The sequence below is a fragment of the Lissotriton vulgaris genome, chromosome 10, assembly GCF_964263255.1.
Source record: "Lissotriton vulgaris chromosome 10, aLisVul1.2, whole genome shotgun sequence".
Lineage (NCBI taxonomy): Eukaryota > Metazoa > Chordata > Amphibia > Caudata > Salamandridae > Lissotriton > Lissotriton vulgaris.
Window position 1 is genome coordinate 889,962,547 of NC_141698.1, and position 15,284 is coordinate 889,977,830.

Sequence of the window (15,284 nt, forward strand, 5' to 3'; positions counted from 1 at the left end):
AACCCATTCTAAGATGGCTGCCATTCTCGATCTTTAATGCAGTGCTAGTTCACGCGTAATTTGGGTTTTATTTTATGTTTCTCCCGATATTTCACACCAGTTTACCCCACATTTTGTGGCTCTTTCCTATGTTTTGAACCTTATTGAGTTTTTATCGACTTGACTATTTCATTTATCCACATTCCCGCTAGTCCGTTTTTTACTTTCATGGCTCTTTATTTACTTCCGTTTCTTTCGCGTTCTTTCACAAACCCCCGGCAACACGGCGTTTGGCGCGTTGCGACTTTCACCCATCGGTAAGCGCTCCTTTACACCACTGTTCACTCTTAAAGCTATTTTCCTCTATGGCACTGTGAAATAACTCCGCTACTCGCACTCCGAGTTTCCGATTACCATCAACTTCACGCACTTGTCAGGGGTCTCGGATCCTTTAGGCATCGGGTTGCTTTTCACCTTAGACACGGCGATTCCTTTCTCTATCCACTTTGACCGCATGTTAAGACTCATCTTGTTCAGTTCCATTTTTAACAGGAGGATTTGTTTCATTTCGTGCACCTTTTTCTTTTCCTCATCATCACGACGTCATTTGGACTTGCATGTTTATTGCACCCACACATCACGTTTCTTTCAGTTTGTGGCTGCGAGCTCCCCTTCCTGATTTCAATTCATTTATTTACAGATCCTTTGCTATCCCCTGATGAAGGGCCCAGCCCGAAATGCATAGGGATGTTGCATAGATCCATGGATGTTGTTTGAACATTGCCTTTATAAGCTCCGTTTCACAAAGGAGTCACTATGAAAATTTAATATGTGACCCACCAAATAAATCATCTTCGAGAAAGACTACTTTGACTACGCCTGTTTGAACCACATGATACACTGTTTTTGAAATCATAAATTAGGAGTCTTATCTCCATCAGGAGTGCCCCTGGAAATAGTGCAAGCCCCCCTTGCACTCCTCTGTTCATTTTTCTATAGCTATTACATTACAGCAGTGACTAATAGAACTTTGAAATGTTTGCTGTAGTACTTAAACTTGTAAGAAAGCAATATGTAACATACAGAATAATAGATGGGTACTATGAATAACTGGCATGTTTTCATCAAGGGGTCTCGGGGTCTATCAAATATACAAAGAGTACCAAGCTTGTGCTGTCTAACATGTCACTCAGACCCTGAGGCAAGGAATATCGCGTTATTCAGTACTTATCAATATATAATGTTATATTATGTATGTCCCAGGCCCCCAAAAATCTTTCAAAACACTTTCAACTGAAATGCAGGGGTAAAGGAATAAGGGAGCAATGCTTCACAAGCCCTGCTTTTCTGTCCCAAAATAAAAATATTAATATTTTATTGGGCTTGTTGCCAACTACCGTCACCATTCTCTTTTTGACTCCTCCCCTCTGCTCCACCCAAATATAAAGACTAAAATCCCTAGCCTACAGTCACAGACCCTCACCACCCTTTGCACCATCCATTCTACCCCCTGCTATACCCGCGCTCTCTGCTCTCCAAAGAGCAGAGAGCTGGAGTTGTTCTGAGAGGCTCTGTGAGAGCTGTTTCTGCGAAGATTTCAATGTCCTTTCAGCACTGGTCTCCATAACCCACAACTGAAAGGGGCAGAGTGCCAACTACGTTTTCCTGCCATGCTTGAATCCATGGAGACCAAGCAGAGGCAGGGGAAAGGCTGGGGCAACCGCAAACCAGCATCCCTGCACCTCACTCGGGTCTCAAAAGACCGGGGAACAAAGGGGTAGCGAGTACGCCTCCTGGTAAAGCAGCAACTGTGCGAAACACTCTTTATTCTGCACTGTAGTTACTTCACAGAGGTGAATTACCAGATTGTGACAAACAGAAGTATACATGGGCTGCTGTCAATATGGGTTTCCTTTCCATCAAGGGATTTCTAGTGGCATCAATGGAAGCAGAACTTGCATTCCTATGCCTTCTTTGGTGAAACTGTCTTCATCAAAAGAACGGTGAGGAACTTTGGCATCAAGGTCCAAAGAACTCGGTGTCATCACCAAAGAGGACTGTTAATGATACCATTATAAGGCAAAATAAACCTCATGCCCTTCAAAACCACTGGAACACTACTCTGTGGTAGTAGGTGCTGAATGTAAAGTTGTAACTGGAAAATGCGCTCTAGTTCGGCCTCCCTAAAATCAAGATAAAAAGTTTAAAACACAGAAGGTGCTTCATTTTCAGACAAAAGGTACTGCTGTGCACAGCCTGCTAACTGTTCTGGGTGTAGGTCAGAATCTCCATCAAGATTCTATTCCTCACATGCAGGTGCTTTGGAGATTCCTTCAAGTAAAAATCAAATTTTACTGACAAACCTTCCTGTGCAGTTCAGCCTTAACAAATCCCCTAGTGGGTCCAGAACAAGGTGCAATAGCAGAGGCCCACACGCTCCATTAACATAACCTTCTCGCCTCTAAAACTGCTATACTTTGCACACCTGCAACTCCCTAGACATCCTCTTCAGAGTAAACCTAAAATCCACTGATTAATAATCTCATACACACAACCTCCAACTCTTTCAGAAAAATATACTGTTGGTGACATGTTCGCCAATAATGAATGGAAAGGGATGCTTTTCACTCCATCCCTTGTTATATAGCTCAATAAATGCAAGGTAAAATTGTTGTAATTTCAAACACCTATGCCTACGGCATAAGGCGTCTCGAAAATTTGTCCTTTATTACAATTGGAGTGCAATTTATTATTGCTTCCTTGCACAGACTCAGCCTGTTGTCCCTTAAAAGTGACTATAAGAAATAAATTAGGATCTGTAGCATGTGCCATGTAAATAAAATTAATTCTTAAAGTGGATCACTTCATGCAGCAGGCTCCTTCAGTTACCCGCAGCTGAGACTTTCAGCTTCGCTTTCACTGGCACAGGAGGTGGCAAAGGTGCAATGCCACCCTTGTCTTCACTGACAGGAGTAGGAGGGCTGCTACAGTTATGGCCTTCCTGATGTAATTCAGTGAAAAATCTTAGACAACTACACTGTATGCAGTTGATGTTTGGTGTTTTGAGGTCTAAGAGGATGAGGAACAGTTGTCTTGACATAAAATAAGTTATTTGTAAGGCCTATGGGGTAGATCTGTCCTTGAAAACCATCCACTAAGAACTTGGGAATTTTTAAACAAAAGATGAGGTAAAGTGAGACCCTTGCTGTACTGTAGAGGATTCAACAAAGCGCTCACCAGCATGCATAATGGATAGGGGCCCAGTGATCACTGTCCAGCTGGTTGACTGAAAGGTTCTCATCCAGAAGGCGACCTAGCAGCTCCACGTCTCCTTCACAGGCACTTCGATGAAGAGGGAAATCATCCACCCACTGACGCTCTCTAAAGAGAAGAGGAAAAACAAGCAGAAATTAACTTTGCTGCCCACTGTCTGAATGCTATAATATTTAACAATATAACGTGTTTATCCTCCTTATAACTCTTAATGATCATATAACTTGTTCCACTTTTTATTTTTGCATTTGCTGGATATGGCAGCAACAAGGTGCATAACAACTTTTTACCGTTGGGGTGTTTACATAAGTGTAGTTAAGGGGTGTGCAGTGACGTTATTAGGGGGTGCCAGGACGGGTTCCCCAGCGGTATACAGCGCCAGGACACCACGTAATGTAACAGTGCGCTTTACAAGTATACATACATACATACATACATAGAGACAGAAACCTGTGAGTGTGAGAAAACAAGATTTCACTTGAAACACTGTAAGACTCAGACAGACATTACATACATTATCTTCATATTTACAGATCCAGAGGTGAATCAATGAAAAAGGCTGAGATTTTTGGCTTGGTCTTTTTAGGTTCAACATTTGTAGATTTAGATGAAATCGGAAGGTCGAGTATTTCAGAGAAGACCTGTTAGCAGACATTTATGTTATTAAACAAATGGAATCAAACTGTTTAAACTAAAACTTCTTGGAAAGAGCAGAAATGCATACAACAAGAGCATTCACAATTCAAAAAAAGAATTCTTCAGAGCAGAACTTGAAAACGCTAAGAACAGACCTCACAAGCTCTTTCAATTGATACAAAAACAATCAAATAAAATGGCTAAAACCTCTGAAGAAACAATAACATTCCTAATAAGCTCTGATCAGTTCTCCTCCTTCTCGGATAAAATCAAGTTCCTGGATAATGAGTTGTTCTCTGCCGCTATCGTCCTCACACAGCCCACGGGGACTCTTTAAAATGGCCCTATACACTCCCCACTGACGCTATGCAAAAACCAAGCACCCTGGATCACCATCAACTTTTATAATGAGAATAGCATAGAAAAAATTCTATTATCCATCAAACCGAACAACCACTTCATTGACCCGCTTCCATCCAACTGTTTATCTGCAGCCAATCATCTCATCATACCCATCTGGACTGCAATAATCAATGCTTCCCTAATGCAAGGGTCTATACCAGACTCGTTAAAAACGTGACAAGTCATCCCTATTCTAAAAAAAAAAACCCTCACTAAACCATGCTGAACCAGACAGTTTGACCAATATCTAACATTCCTCTAATTGCGAAACTTGCTAGTTGAGTGCCAATCTGGTTTCAGACCAGCCCACAGCACTGAAACTACTATTCTCCACATAGTAGATGATGCCCTTCAAGCCCTAGACCAAGGCAAAACATGTCTCCTATTTCTGTTTGATCTTTCCTCGGCGTTCAACACAGTCAACCATGAAAAGCTTCTAGAAAGTCTGGAACTCAGAATGGGCCTAGGAGGAACCGTTGTCAAGTGGTTCGAATCCTTCCTACAGTATCGCTCCCAGAGATTCCTACTTAATCACAGTCTGTCCTCCCCTTTCCCGATTACGATTGGCATCCCCCTAGGGTCAACTCTCTTTAATTACTATCGCGAACCGCTAGCCGAAATCCTTCGCAACGCCAACTTCTCTTTCCACATGTACGCTGACGACACCCAGGTCTACATCAAAATCTCTTCTCTAGAAGAGGTCCGAATAATGAATGATGCTCTGAAACAGACTGTTCACGGGCTTGCCAGCAACCAGCTCAAACTCTGCACAGCAAACTGAGATATTGCTAATCTTCCCTCCAAAAAGCTCCCTTGACATACTTGAATGGACGCACTTGATCACCGCGCTGAACTACACCCCTACCACAGTGGACACCCCTCTTCCGGAAGAAGCAGAGCTTTCTCTGGGGTTGCCCCCCCGAATCTGAAACTCACTGCCGCCTTACATCACAAGAATACCTACCCTATCAAGTTTCAAAAAGGAAGTGAAGACCTTCCTAATGTGCAAATTCCTACCCTAATCTCTCTCCGTGCCTCTGCAGTTTCAGCAGCCCAGTGACTTGCCTTATCTCGTATTTGAAATCTAACGGGATTGCCAATTCTTCTCTCATGTTTGCATGATCCTTTTTGTATCTAACTTGTTTTTGTTACTTCTTGTAATTAATGTAATTACTTACTATTTCTGTAAAGCGCTCTGATACTCTCACGGGTCATGTTCGCGCTGTACAAAACACTAAATAAATAAACATCCGATATAAAAGATTTAATGGCATAGTTGGAACCAAAAAGTACTTCAAGTTGCTAACTGCAAAAGAGGTCTTACGGTGTCAGAGGAGCAATAACATAGAGGAGAGAGGGCTTGGTGAGGGTGTGGATGGTGGGGCAAGAGGTGGTAATCTAGAGGAAAAAGAACCCAAACCTCACCATCTTTGCCTCTTGTTCAGAAGAGGAGAAGGGAGCAGCAGCAGATGAAGTCAGTTGGAACCCCCCGAAAAAAGGAACAAGCACTGGTAAATCCAATAGGTCTCGCCTTTTGGCTGCCAATGCAAACCTAATGACTTTGCCAATACTTTTTACCTTTGCTGCCGATGTGTATTTAAGATTGTAAATTAGTGTAGTTGTGGGTTTGAGTGCTTTCCTGTCTTGATTTTAGCTGGGTTTTACTCCGTGAGACTATCAGGGATGTAATGCACACCAACCTGAAGTCAGTATGACCACCCTCCGAAGCCGAGGCCAGCATTGCCGGGCCTGAAATATTTTCACATAGGCTATGAAGCACAACACACTTGTAATGAAGTAGTCATAATAAGTACCATACACACACCAATAGCATCTTTTCAAGGAGGTGTTTCCTCTCTGCAACTGACTCTACTTTTCTCTACTGAGATTAAAGTAGCAAATGAAACTGTAGTCATTGCAAAAGAAGAAGTTAAAGAAGTGTTCTATAGGCAGGGGAAGGGCAGGCGACTACAAGACAAGCCTCACTGGGTGCGAGTTTCCCCTCCTCCACTTCACCCACAACCATCAACAAAGGATGTGCATCTGACGCCATCTATGCAGACGCTGTCATGAGACTCCTTTTAGCCTCTGTTGTACAATTCATCTGTTGCTTTATTTACAGATGGGTACTGGATAATGTAACATTTGCAAACAACTACCCATGGTGTATTGGCATTGTTCTGGTTGTATGCTGAAAATGTGAACATTTTTAATAAAAATATATTTTTTTAAATTTAAAAAAAAAAGGATGTGCTCAAAGTTTGATGTGTGGCCATCAGCAGAAGATGATTGCGGGAGCAATAGAGAACATGTTTAATGCTCTATATGCAATAAGTAGAGGGCCACACCATATGCAGGAATAAAAGCTAATAGATTTGATCTCAAAATATGGGCCGACTGATGCCTGCAATAATATTTGCATGGGTAACTATTTTCTGAGAATACTGCTAATAAGTTATACATTACAAGAGAGAAACATTGTAGAAATCAAAACCTCTTACTATGAAGTTGTCCCCGTTACAGTATCACATAAGGGTAAACCAGACTTACTTGTGCAAGAAGATGAAGAGTAGAAACTCGTTAATTTAAGTAAATTGCAATAGCAAAAGACTTTTTTAAAAAGAGCGTGGAATTGTAACTACTGCCAACTTATGACCGTCGATGCTGCCAAGAAGCTCAATGTGAAACCACTGGCAAGAATCCGAGGGTTTGCTGGCAAAGCTGCTGATCCTATAGATTAGAACTATGCAGGCCTTAAAAAAGAAAACATTTCAGTGTGGGAAATTAACAAAGCCTTAAGTGTTGCTTTTTAAGCCAACATCAAAATGATGGGGATCGATCCAGGCAAAGTTAATGTGAATGGAGGGGCAGTATAATTGGGCCATCCAACGTGAATGTCTGGTGCAAGAATTTTCACTCACGTGGCCCATGAGCAATGGGGAAAGTGGAGCTTCAGCAATACTGACAGAAAAGCTATAGACTTACACGTTTTGTGGAAATTGATTCTAACACACTCTTGAACCAACACTGATCAGCACAACAAGAATAGAAGATTCTACTACACTCTAACTTTATTGGGCAGTAAATGTTGGTGGTGGCGATACCCTGTCAGCTAGCTACAATATTGCACACTAAGGGGACATATCTGTGTTTTCGTTCATCACATAAGTGCTTCAAGACTGACATTTGGGATGTATGCACTGATTTCCCTTTAAATATTGCAAATGGCAATAAAGCATACACTGTCTAGATATGTTTGTTTTCCATTTGTGTGCCTGTGCATACCGGTTTATTTATGTGTCTTTGTTTGTCTGCTTGTTTTTATTCATATTTATAAAGGGGAGTGAATGTATCAATCTTGCCATCTCTATGTCTAAAGTGTGTCTGTATGTGCTTGTATCTGTCTGCATTTGTGTGTGTAGGTGTCTATCTATGTACGTGTTGGTCTGCATATGCCTGTGAGTACGTCCACATGTCCCTGTCGCTGCGGCTGTGTGTGTGTCTGGGTTTTACTGGTCTCTCTGTCCATATAAAGCTATGTGTCTGTGCGTTCAAGTGTGAGTGCATGTGTCTGACTGTATGAGTCTGTGCATGGTCCTGTATGTAGGAGTTGGTGTGTAAGTGGTCTCTGTGTGACAGTGTGTTCTACTGTATTACAGCATTTGTATATCAGTTTCCTCGTTGAGCGTCCTATGTCCTATGTGTTCCAGATTGTTTTCTTGTGTCGGTGCGTTTGCGTATGTTGTTGTATGCCTTTGTCTCTAGGCATCTCTTTGTGTGATGAGTATTTGATAGCAGGTGCCTCTGTCTGCAAGAGTGTGTGTCTATTATGTGTTATTCTGTATGTGTTAATCCACTTGTGCTTATTAGTGCAGTGCGTGTCACCATGTGCCTGTTTACTGTATGTCTGCATCATTCTTTGCATGCATATCTCTGTGTGCCACTGTGCATCTCTCCAGGTCACTGAATGATTGTGACTGTAAGCATCTGAGGGTCTGTGCACAGAGAGAGAGAGAGAGAGAGAGAGAGAGAGAGAGAGAGAGAGAGAGAGAGAGAGAGAGAGAGAAAGAGATAGAGAGATACATAAAGGAGAGAAAGAGAGAGTTTGTGTGTGTGTGCAAGTGTGTCAACATGTATCGTTTGTCTGTCAGTGTTTTAGTGTGTATAAGTCAGTGTATACGTCCTTCTGGGTTTACTTGTCTTTAAACACCTTTATAACAATTTTGAATGACAAGCTAATAGCTCGGGTCACTTGGGCTGTTTTTAGAAGGGGGAAGAGAAAGAAGAAGAATGTTTACTCCTGCTGAAAAAGATATCATCAGAATGCTGTTTTGGTGGCCATTCGGGTGCGAACAGCACTAGTAGCACCATCATTTGTATCTGGACCCAAATGGAAACGAAAAGTCAGACATAGGATTCTCGACTCACATAAACAAACTAACTGCACCCGATAGCCGGGAAACAGCCTACCTATGTCAGAAATAAAGGACAGTAGGCCTGGTAGACAGTATACAAACTGCAACCTTCATGAAGGTGGAATTAACAATTTTATCAGCCAGTCCTCATAATTCAGACTGTACATATCTAAGTCATTTGGAAACAAAATACAAGCATGCATATATTTTTATGCAGCCTCTCAAAGTGGGGGTGTAAACACGCCTCTAAGCATCTGCAATGCTAACAGATATGTGAGAAGGTGTCCACAGAAACAGTGACCTGTCAGTGGTTACGCATACATTTCAGTAAAAATGAGGACGCATGGAATAGATTGTATTTTCTTGGTTCCATGCCTGAAGATGTAACCATCAGACCGCAGCTTCTCTTCCTGCATATATATTTCAGGAGGTTAAAGCATCCGCTTTGGCTACCTTGAAAGCCGTGAAAAGTAGGACTGTATACAGGGGTTACTACTCAGCAAGCTACACATGCCCAGAGGGCCAAATATGGATATTGTGCTGGAACTCTCTGCAACCTTAGGAGAAGTGACATTTTACTAGCCCCCGGGCTCCTCCTATGGTAATTTGGCCCAAGTTCATGATTCCCCAAGACTTTCTGGCGGGTCCATAGCTGATGGCAGCATTTTTGGCTGTTTTGATGTAGTTCAACCCTGGGAAAAGTCCAGTCCGAAAAACTGTAATAATTAAGAAAATAAGGGTTGGGCACCTGGTGTAGAAATGTGTGGGTTGCGGATCACAGGCGGCAAATTCAGTGGGTGAAATGACTGTCCTTGAACTAAACAGCAACACCTACCATCAGTGCCTAGCTGCAATTTAGTCTGTGGCGTGTGCTATATTATTTGATTTTGTCATATTACTGCATTAATGGCCACCACCGTAAGGCTTCTTTAAGGTTCAATTGCCCTCTATACACAGGAAGATAGAAGTCAAAAAAGTTGTGCAGTCAAGCAATGTTAGCAGAGATGTCAGCCAATCAAAGCAATGATAAAGAGGGAATGCCCCATGGGACGGACTAACATAAGATTACCCAGCTGGGGTCACCAATAAGAAGTAGATAAAGGAGAGTAACAAGGAAAGTGAACTAATGGTTAGCAATAGGCAACCGATAGACCTTGTGCTATCTAAAGGCTAAAAAGGAACTTTCAGTTCTGGAGCAAATATAGTGCTGGGTGGGAAAAGTGAGAAAAAAGAGGAGTTCCCTTCATAAATGAGCATAGAAGGGAGCAGATGATATTGAATCGGATGAAAAAACACCTTCACCAAGAAGGTGCTTCCTTAAGTTGCAGTCGTGGCTGGCACAAATAAGAGGTGGTGGAGCGGGTGCGGGGGAGAAAAAAACGCAGTAATAATTTTTAACAAAAAACACTAACCATAACCTGCTGTCGCCTCTAGAATATTGGCAGCAGATCAATGTATAAAAGGCTTGATGTCCTTTCCCTCCCCAGTGTTCTCCATTACAGAGAATCCAGATTTTCTGAGCCACCTCCAGGACCCTAGATTTAGTGCATTGGAAACGGATTACTCCCCTACACTGGGGGAGGTACACACGGAGAGGAGAATAGCTGCCAGAGAGGGGCTAAACCTAGACACATAAGGCTATTACTGCGTAACGCAGCTCCTACATTAGGCAGACTTCCAAAAGGTGGTTCCACTGGCAGGTAGGGAAAAAACACAACTAGAGGGCACATCGGTGACACAACTTGGGGAGGGAGATCATGGAGGAGACATGGGTCAAAATCTAGCACAGAGCCGCAAAAGCATTGATTAGCTTAACATACAAGGCGAAGGCATACGAATTACTGATGCACTGGTACCTTTCTCCCATCCGACTTCACGCTATCACAGGGAGTTCTGTACTTTGCTGGAAGGGCTGTAGATAGAAAGGCACTTTGGTGGTGTGGTGGGCCTGCACTCACATTCAGACATATTGGGGGGAGATTCTAACAAACCTTCGCCATAACAGCGGCACTCAGCTACCCTTGAAACCCCTTGTGGAACTCTTAGGAGGTCCAGGCGAAGACGCAGTTTTCCTAATAACAACCTTGATAGGCAAGTGGATTTCGCAGCTACGAATAGCAGCAAGAATGGCCTTGGTTTGCGCTATATAAAACTTTCAAATCAATAAATAAATACGTATGTTGAATACTCCATAGTAAAGACAGTAGAATGACTAAAAGAGTAAAAGGATATTGGTCCACATAGGGAAGATCAAGGTACCCTCCTTAGAGAGACTCATATCATATTGTATTGACTCAGAAGCATCATCAGCATAGAGGGGTACTGAACTTGTGCAGCCTATTACTCAAGCCATGCCTAAAATGTTAAATCTATCTTTGAAAACTGTATGAAACAGACAAGCTTTCAAAAGTTATATCCTTAATGCAGACACACCAAATCATTGACCAGTTATCACTAGACCATCGTCCTTTCTTTGTTATGTAACATTTTGTAAAGCTTTATGGTTGATCACTATGAGCAATTTGTTGAGGTTCAGGGACTGCTTGACACATACCAATGAGATCCTGCACTAGACAGGGCCCAGAAACAAGTCTGAACATGGTATTGGATGATGTCCTGACTACTGCAGATGAGGGAGACCTATCTTTCCTCATGTGTTTTTTTAACATGTTTTATTGATTTATACATGAGATGCCTTGTTGAGGATATCATTCGCCATTAGAAGTGGGAATCGGTAGGTTACCTAGAGAAGGTTATCACAGACTACTGGCTGTAAGTAATCATGCTTCAGGGACAACAGTTGGTCCATAAAAGTTGAACCGTGTCAATCTAATGGCACTAAAATAATTGGGACAGGTAAGGGGGTTGGAGGAGCTATAGAGTAGAAGTCGTGGAAGAGGGATGGGTCCAACCCCATGGAGTAATGGCAAGAAAGAGAGACTGGTTCCTGATTATGTAGAGGTGTAGTGTTCTGCCCAATAGGGTGCGACAAATTAAGTCTGGGTATTTTAGTTCATTACAAGGGTCCTCCATGGTAGGTGTAACAGAGGGGGTGTCTCACAGAGATAAAACAGTGCGAGTCTCATGTTTGGTGCAGAGAAAACGTGACAGAAACCGGTCCATTAGCTGGGCAATAGGGCAGTGCCGTTACTTTGGCTTCTGCCCAGCGTTTCACTGCCTCTCTCCAGGTCCCGGCACTAGGGGGGCTGTGGGGGAGGGGTCGTTTCCGCATTTGACCAAGACGAGGGTTAGGTCTGAAAGCGAGCTGCCATTTAATATTTTTTCTGGTGTTTATATATGCTTATCGCACTCAGCTCCCACTTGTTAAGAGGTGGCCGGCCCGTGGTTGAGGCTATATAGTCGAATGGACGTCTTGCCAGAACTGGGTAAGGTGCGGACAGTCCCAGAGAACGTGACAGAGGTGAGCAGCAGGAGCCTGGCATCAGGCACATGTGTCCACGGATGCAGTGGACACACTGCAGTGAGAGATATGCTCTCTGTAGTATATAACATTGAATTAATTGCAGCCTGGTATTGCGAGAAATCTTATGTGGTTCTGTCAACACCCTGCCACTCCTTGTCATGCAGAACCCAACAAAATTAATTTTCCAATATGTCATGGAGTGTTGGCAGGAGGAGCCAACACTCCATGACAGGGATATGTAAGTGTATTCAGAGCCCTCATAAGGCAGGTCACTAACGGTCTTTCATCTCCTAGAGTATGAAGGCTAGCCACTAGGGTATTAGTGGATGGCTCTGATTCTTCCATCTGCCGATCCTCCCTCAGAAGAGTACGAGGAGGCCATACATCAGGAATAGCCCTAGTGGAGTCCGTCTTGCTCCACAAGCTCTTCAAAAGCGTAGAGCTGGCCATTGGCCGGAGGTTCCTGAGAGTGAGAGCTTCACAGCCTCCGGGAAGTCCTAACAGTGGGATGGAGGGGGCATAAGGGTCAGCCATTAACCTCTTCGGAGACACTGGACTGCTACTTGTACCAAATGTGTGAGGGCTTGGAGAAGCTGAGCCTCAGGGACCTTGAGGACAAGGAGCAATATCGTAGTCACAGGGGCTGCGAGGTAGAGGTTATTCTACCATTTGCACCAGTTAAGACACGTGAATTCCCTCTGGAAATGCACAAGATGGTGGCAAGATGTATAATTGGCTGCAGTCAGAACAATGCAAACTCACATTATGCACAACTCTTGGCCTACCAGATTTAAAAAACACAGATTCATTTCCAGATGTATCAGGGTGATAGCCCAACAACATCTGGTTAGCAAAACCCAATACAGATATATATATATATCTCTAAACAATGTCTAAGATTAAAGAAACTTAGTTACCTGGAAGTCTTGAAATCAAGTTTCAAGTGACCGTGGGACAAGGGATTTGTACATCTATAATGTGAATCTCAAACAGGTTGTCCTTCTGCATTCAGACTACACATTTTGGTTTAATAAAGGACCTCAAGGTGCTTACGTAATTTGGCCTTTGAAAAGTGTTATTTATATTCTGGCACCTAGATGCAAACTGGTGCACATTGTGTGCTTTGTAATTAATAGCCTATATGAACATTGTCCAGAATGTTTGCTCCAACATTTAATTCCTTTACTCTCTCTGTGTGTGCGCCTACATGTGTTCCAGCTGTACACTTGGATTCTGCTCAGTAACAGACTGCCCAAACTTTCCTCCTCATCTGACACACTGCTGTATTATTTGCCTTCTGAAATTATCTCCTATTAGGTTGAAGCCTACCAGACAGCAGAGCTGTCTGACTGCGCGAAGACTTCTTGAGGGCATTCTGCCCATCGCTTACCATTGGCTTTGTGATTTGTACCTCACATTTTCTGCCTTTCTCTTTGCTGTATTTGTATTAGGATGTCCAGCATGACGTTGCACCTCCTCAGGATCAAATGTTGTTCACCATTGCTACTTGTAATCTTCCACTAGTCCTTGCTTTCTGTAAACAGTTCTTTTATTTTTGATCTTATCTTGTCACATTTGCTGTGTGTTCAAAGACAGAGGTCAAATGTCAGGCTCTGTCTTCCGAAGGAGCTTGGTATTTACTTTTCTTTCTCGGTCTTCAAAGTGACAGGATTTATGTGACAAACTACCGGTACAGGGAAAGTAAAGATTTTTTTTCGAGCTCACAAAAATGTAAATATCTGTATATGAAATGTGCAAATATTTCAGAATATCTCATAATTAGGAAAGCATAAATGAATCACATTGTTTTCTAATTCGGAAGTGTGGTGGAAACACATCTTTTAATACAATCAAAACAAATCAGTACACCAGGTAATGCTATTTCCGCACAGTATTGTTTGTGTGCTGTATATTATGAGTAAAACTGTATGTGCAAATGTAATGGTCATTTTATTTGAAAATGTGTTGTCTGTAATTGAGGCGCACCACTACACCATGCATACTCCACACTATGCCACTCCACTCTACACCATTCCACTCTACATCCCTCCACTCTATGTCACTCTACTCCACTATATGCCAGTCTACGCCACTCTACATCTTTCTACTACTCTACAACATGCAACTCTAAACCACTCTAATCCACTCCACGCTACTTTACTCCACTCTACGCCACTCCACGTTAAGGCAACCCACTCTACACCACTCTACGACAATCTACTCTATGTCCCTCACCTCTAGGCTTCTCCACTCCATGCCCCTCTATTCTATAACACTCTACTCTACTCCAAGTCATTCTATTATACTCCACTCTATGGCCCTTATTACGAGTCCGGAGGTCCAACGGACAGCCAAACCCATGGTGGTGGTCCACCGACCGCCTAACGAGGGGTCAGCCCACCGTATTAAAAGAATGTGGTGGTTGGACCGCTGCTGCCGCCAGAGATCCAGGATTCCTTGTGGTGGCGCAGCAGTCAGAGAAATCCGAATATGCTGGTGGTGCCGCTGCGGCACCGCCAAGCATCTTAGGAGTTTCCTCACAGCCACACATTTCATGGCAGTGCGACAGAAATGAAAAGTGTGGCGTGAGGATACAACCCCTGTTGCCTCTGTGCCATGGGGAACATGCAGGGGGGCAAATGTGCCCGCCTGTTTGCATGCACCCCGGTTCCTGCAGGGCATGGACTTGACAGTTTATGTCCTGCAGGAACTGCCTTTGATGCTCCTACTGCGGTGCCTTTTCCAAGGGAACCTCAGTGAGAACGACAAAGAATCGCCCGCCAAAGTAAAAATGAGTCGTATTCTGGCAGGCAAACTTTAATGGCTTTAGCGGTCTTGGAGCACCAACGTCATAATAAGGCCCTATGTCACTCCACGCTACTCCACTCTATGCCACTGTACACCACTCTACTCTACACCACTTCACTAGGGCACTATATGCCACTCTACGACTCTACTCCACTCTACGACTTAACTCCACTGAACTCCATGCCACTCTATGCCCCTCCACTCTTCGACGCTACAGCTCATGACACTTCACAACACTCCATGACACACCATGCCACTCTTCGCCACTTTACTCCACTCTTCTCCACTCAATTCCACTCTACGCCACTCTACTCCACTGAATGCCAATATATGCCACTCCACTCTAC

The 15,284-nt window shown here is 43.2% G+C and overlaps 1 protein-coding gene across 3 annotated transcripts in view; it reads right to left on the bottom strand.

Moving 5' to 3' along the window:
- KRIT1 (KRIT1 ankyrin repeat containing) overlaps positions 1-15,284 on the bottom strand; it is a 346,827-nt gene that overhangs the window by 233,004 nt on the left and 98,539 nt on the right. For all 3 annotated transcript variants that reach the window (XM_086941853.1, XM_086941852.1, XM_086941854.1), the window contains one exon: positions 3,217-3,360. In XM_086941853.1, coding sequence (XP_086797979.1) covers positions 3,217-3,360 — 144 coding nt within the window. The remainder of the gene's footprint in view (positions 1-3,216; positions 3,361-15,284) is intronic.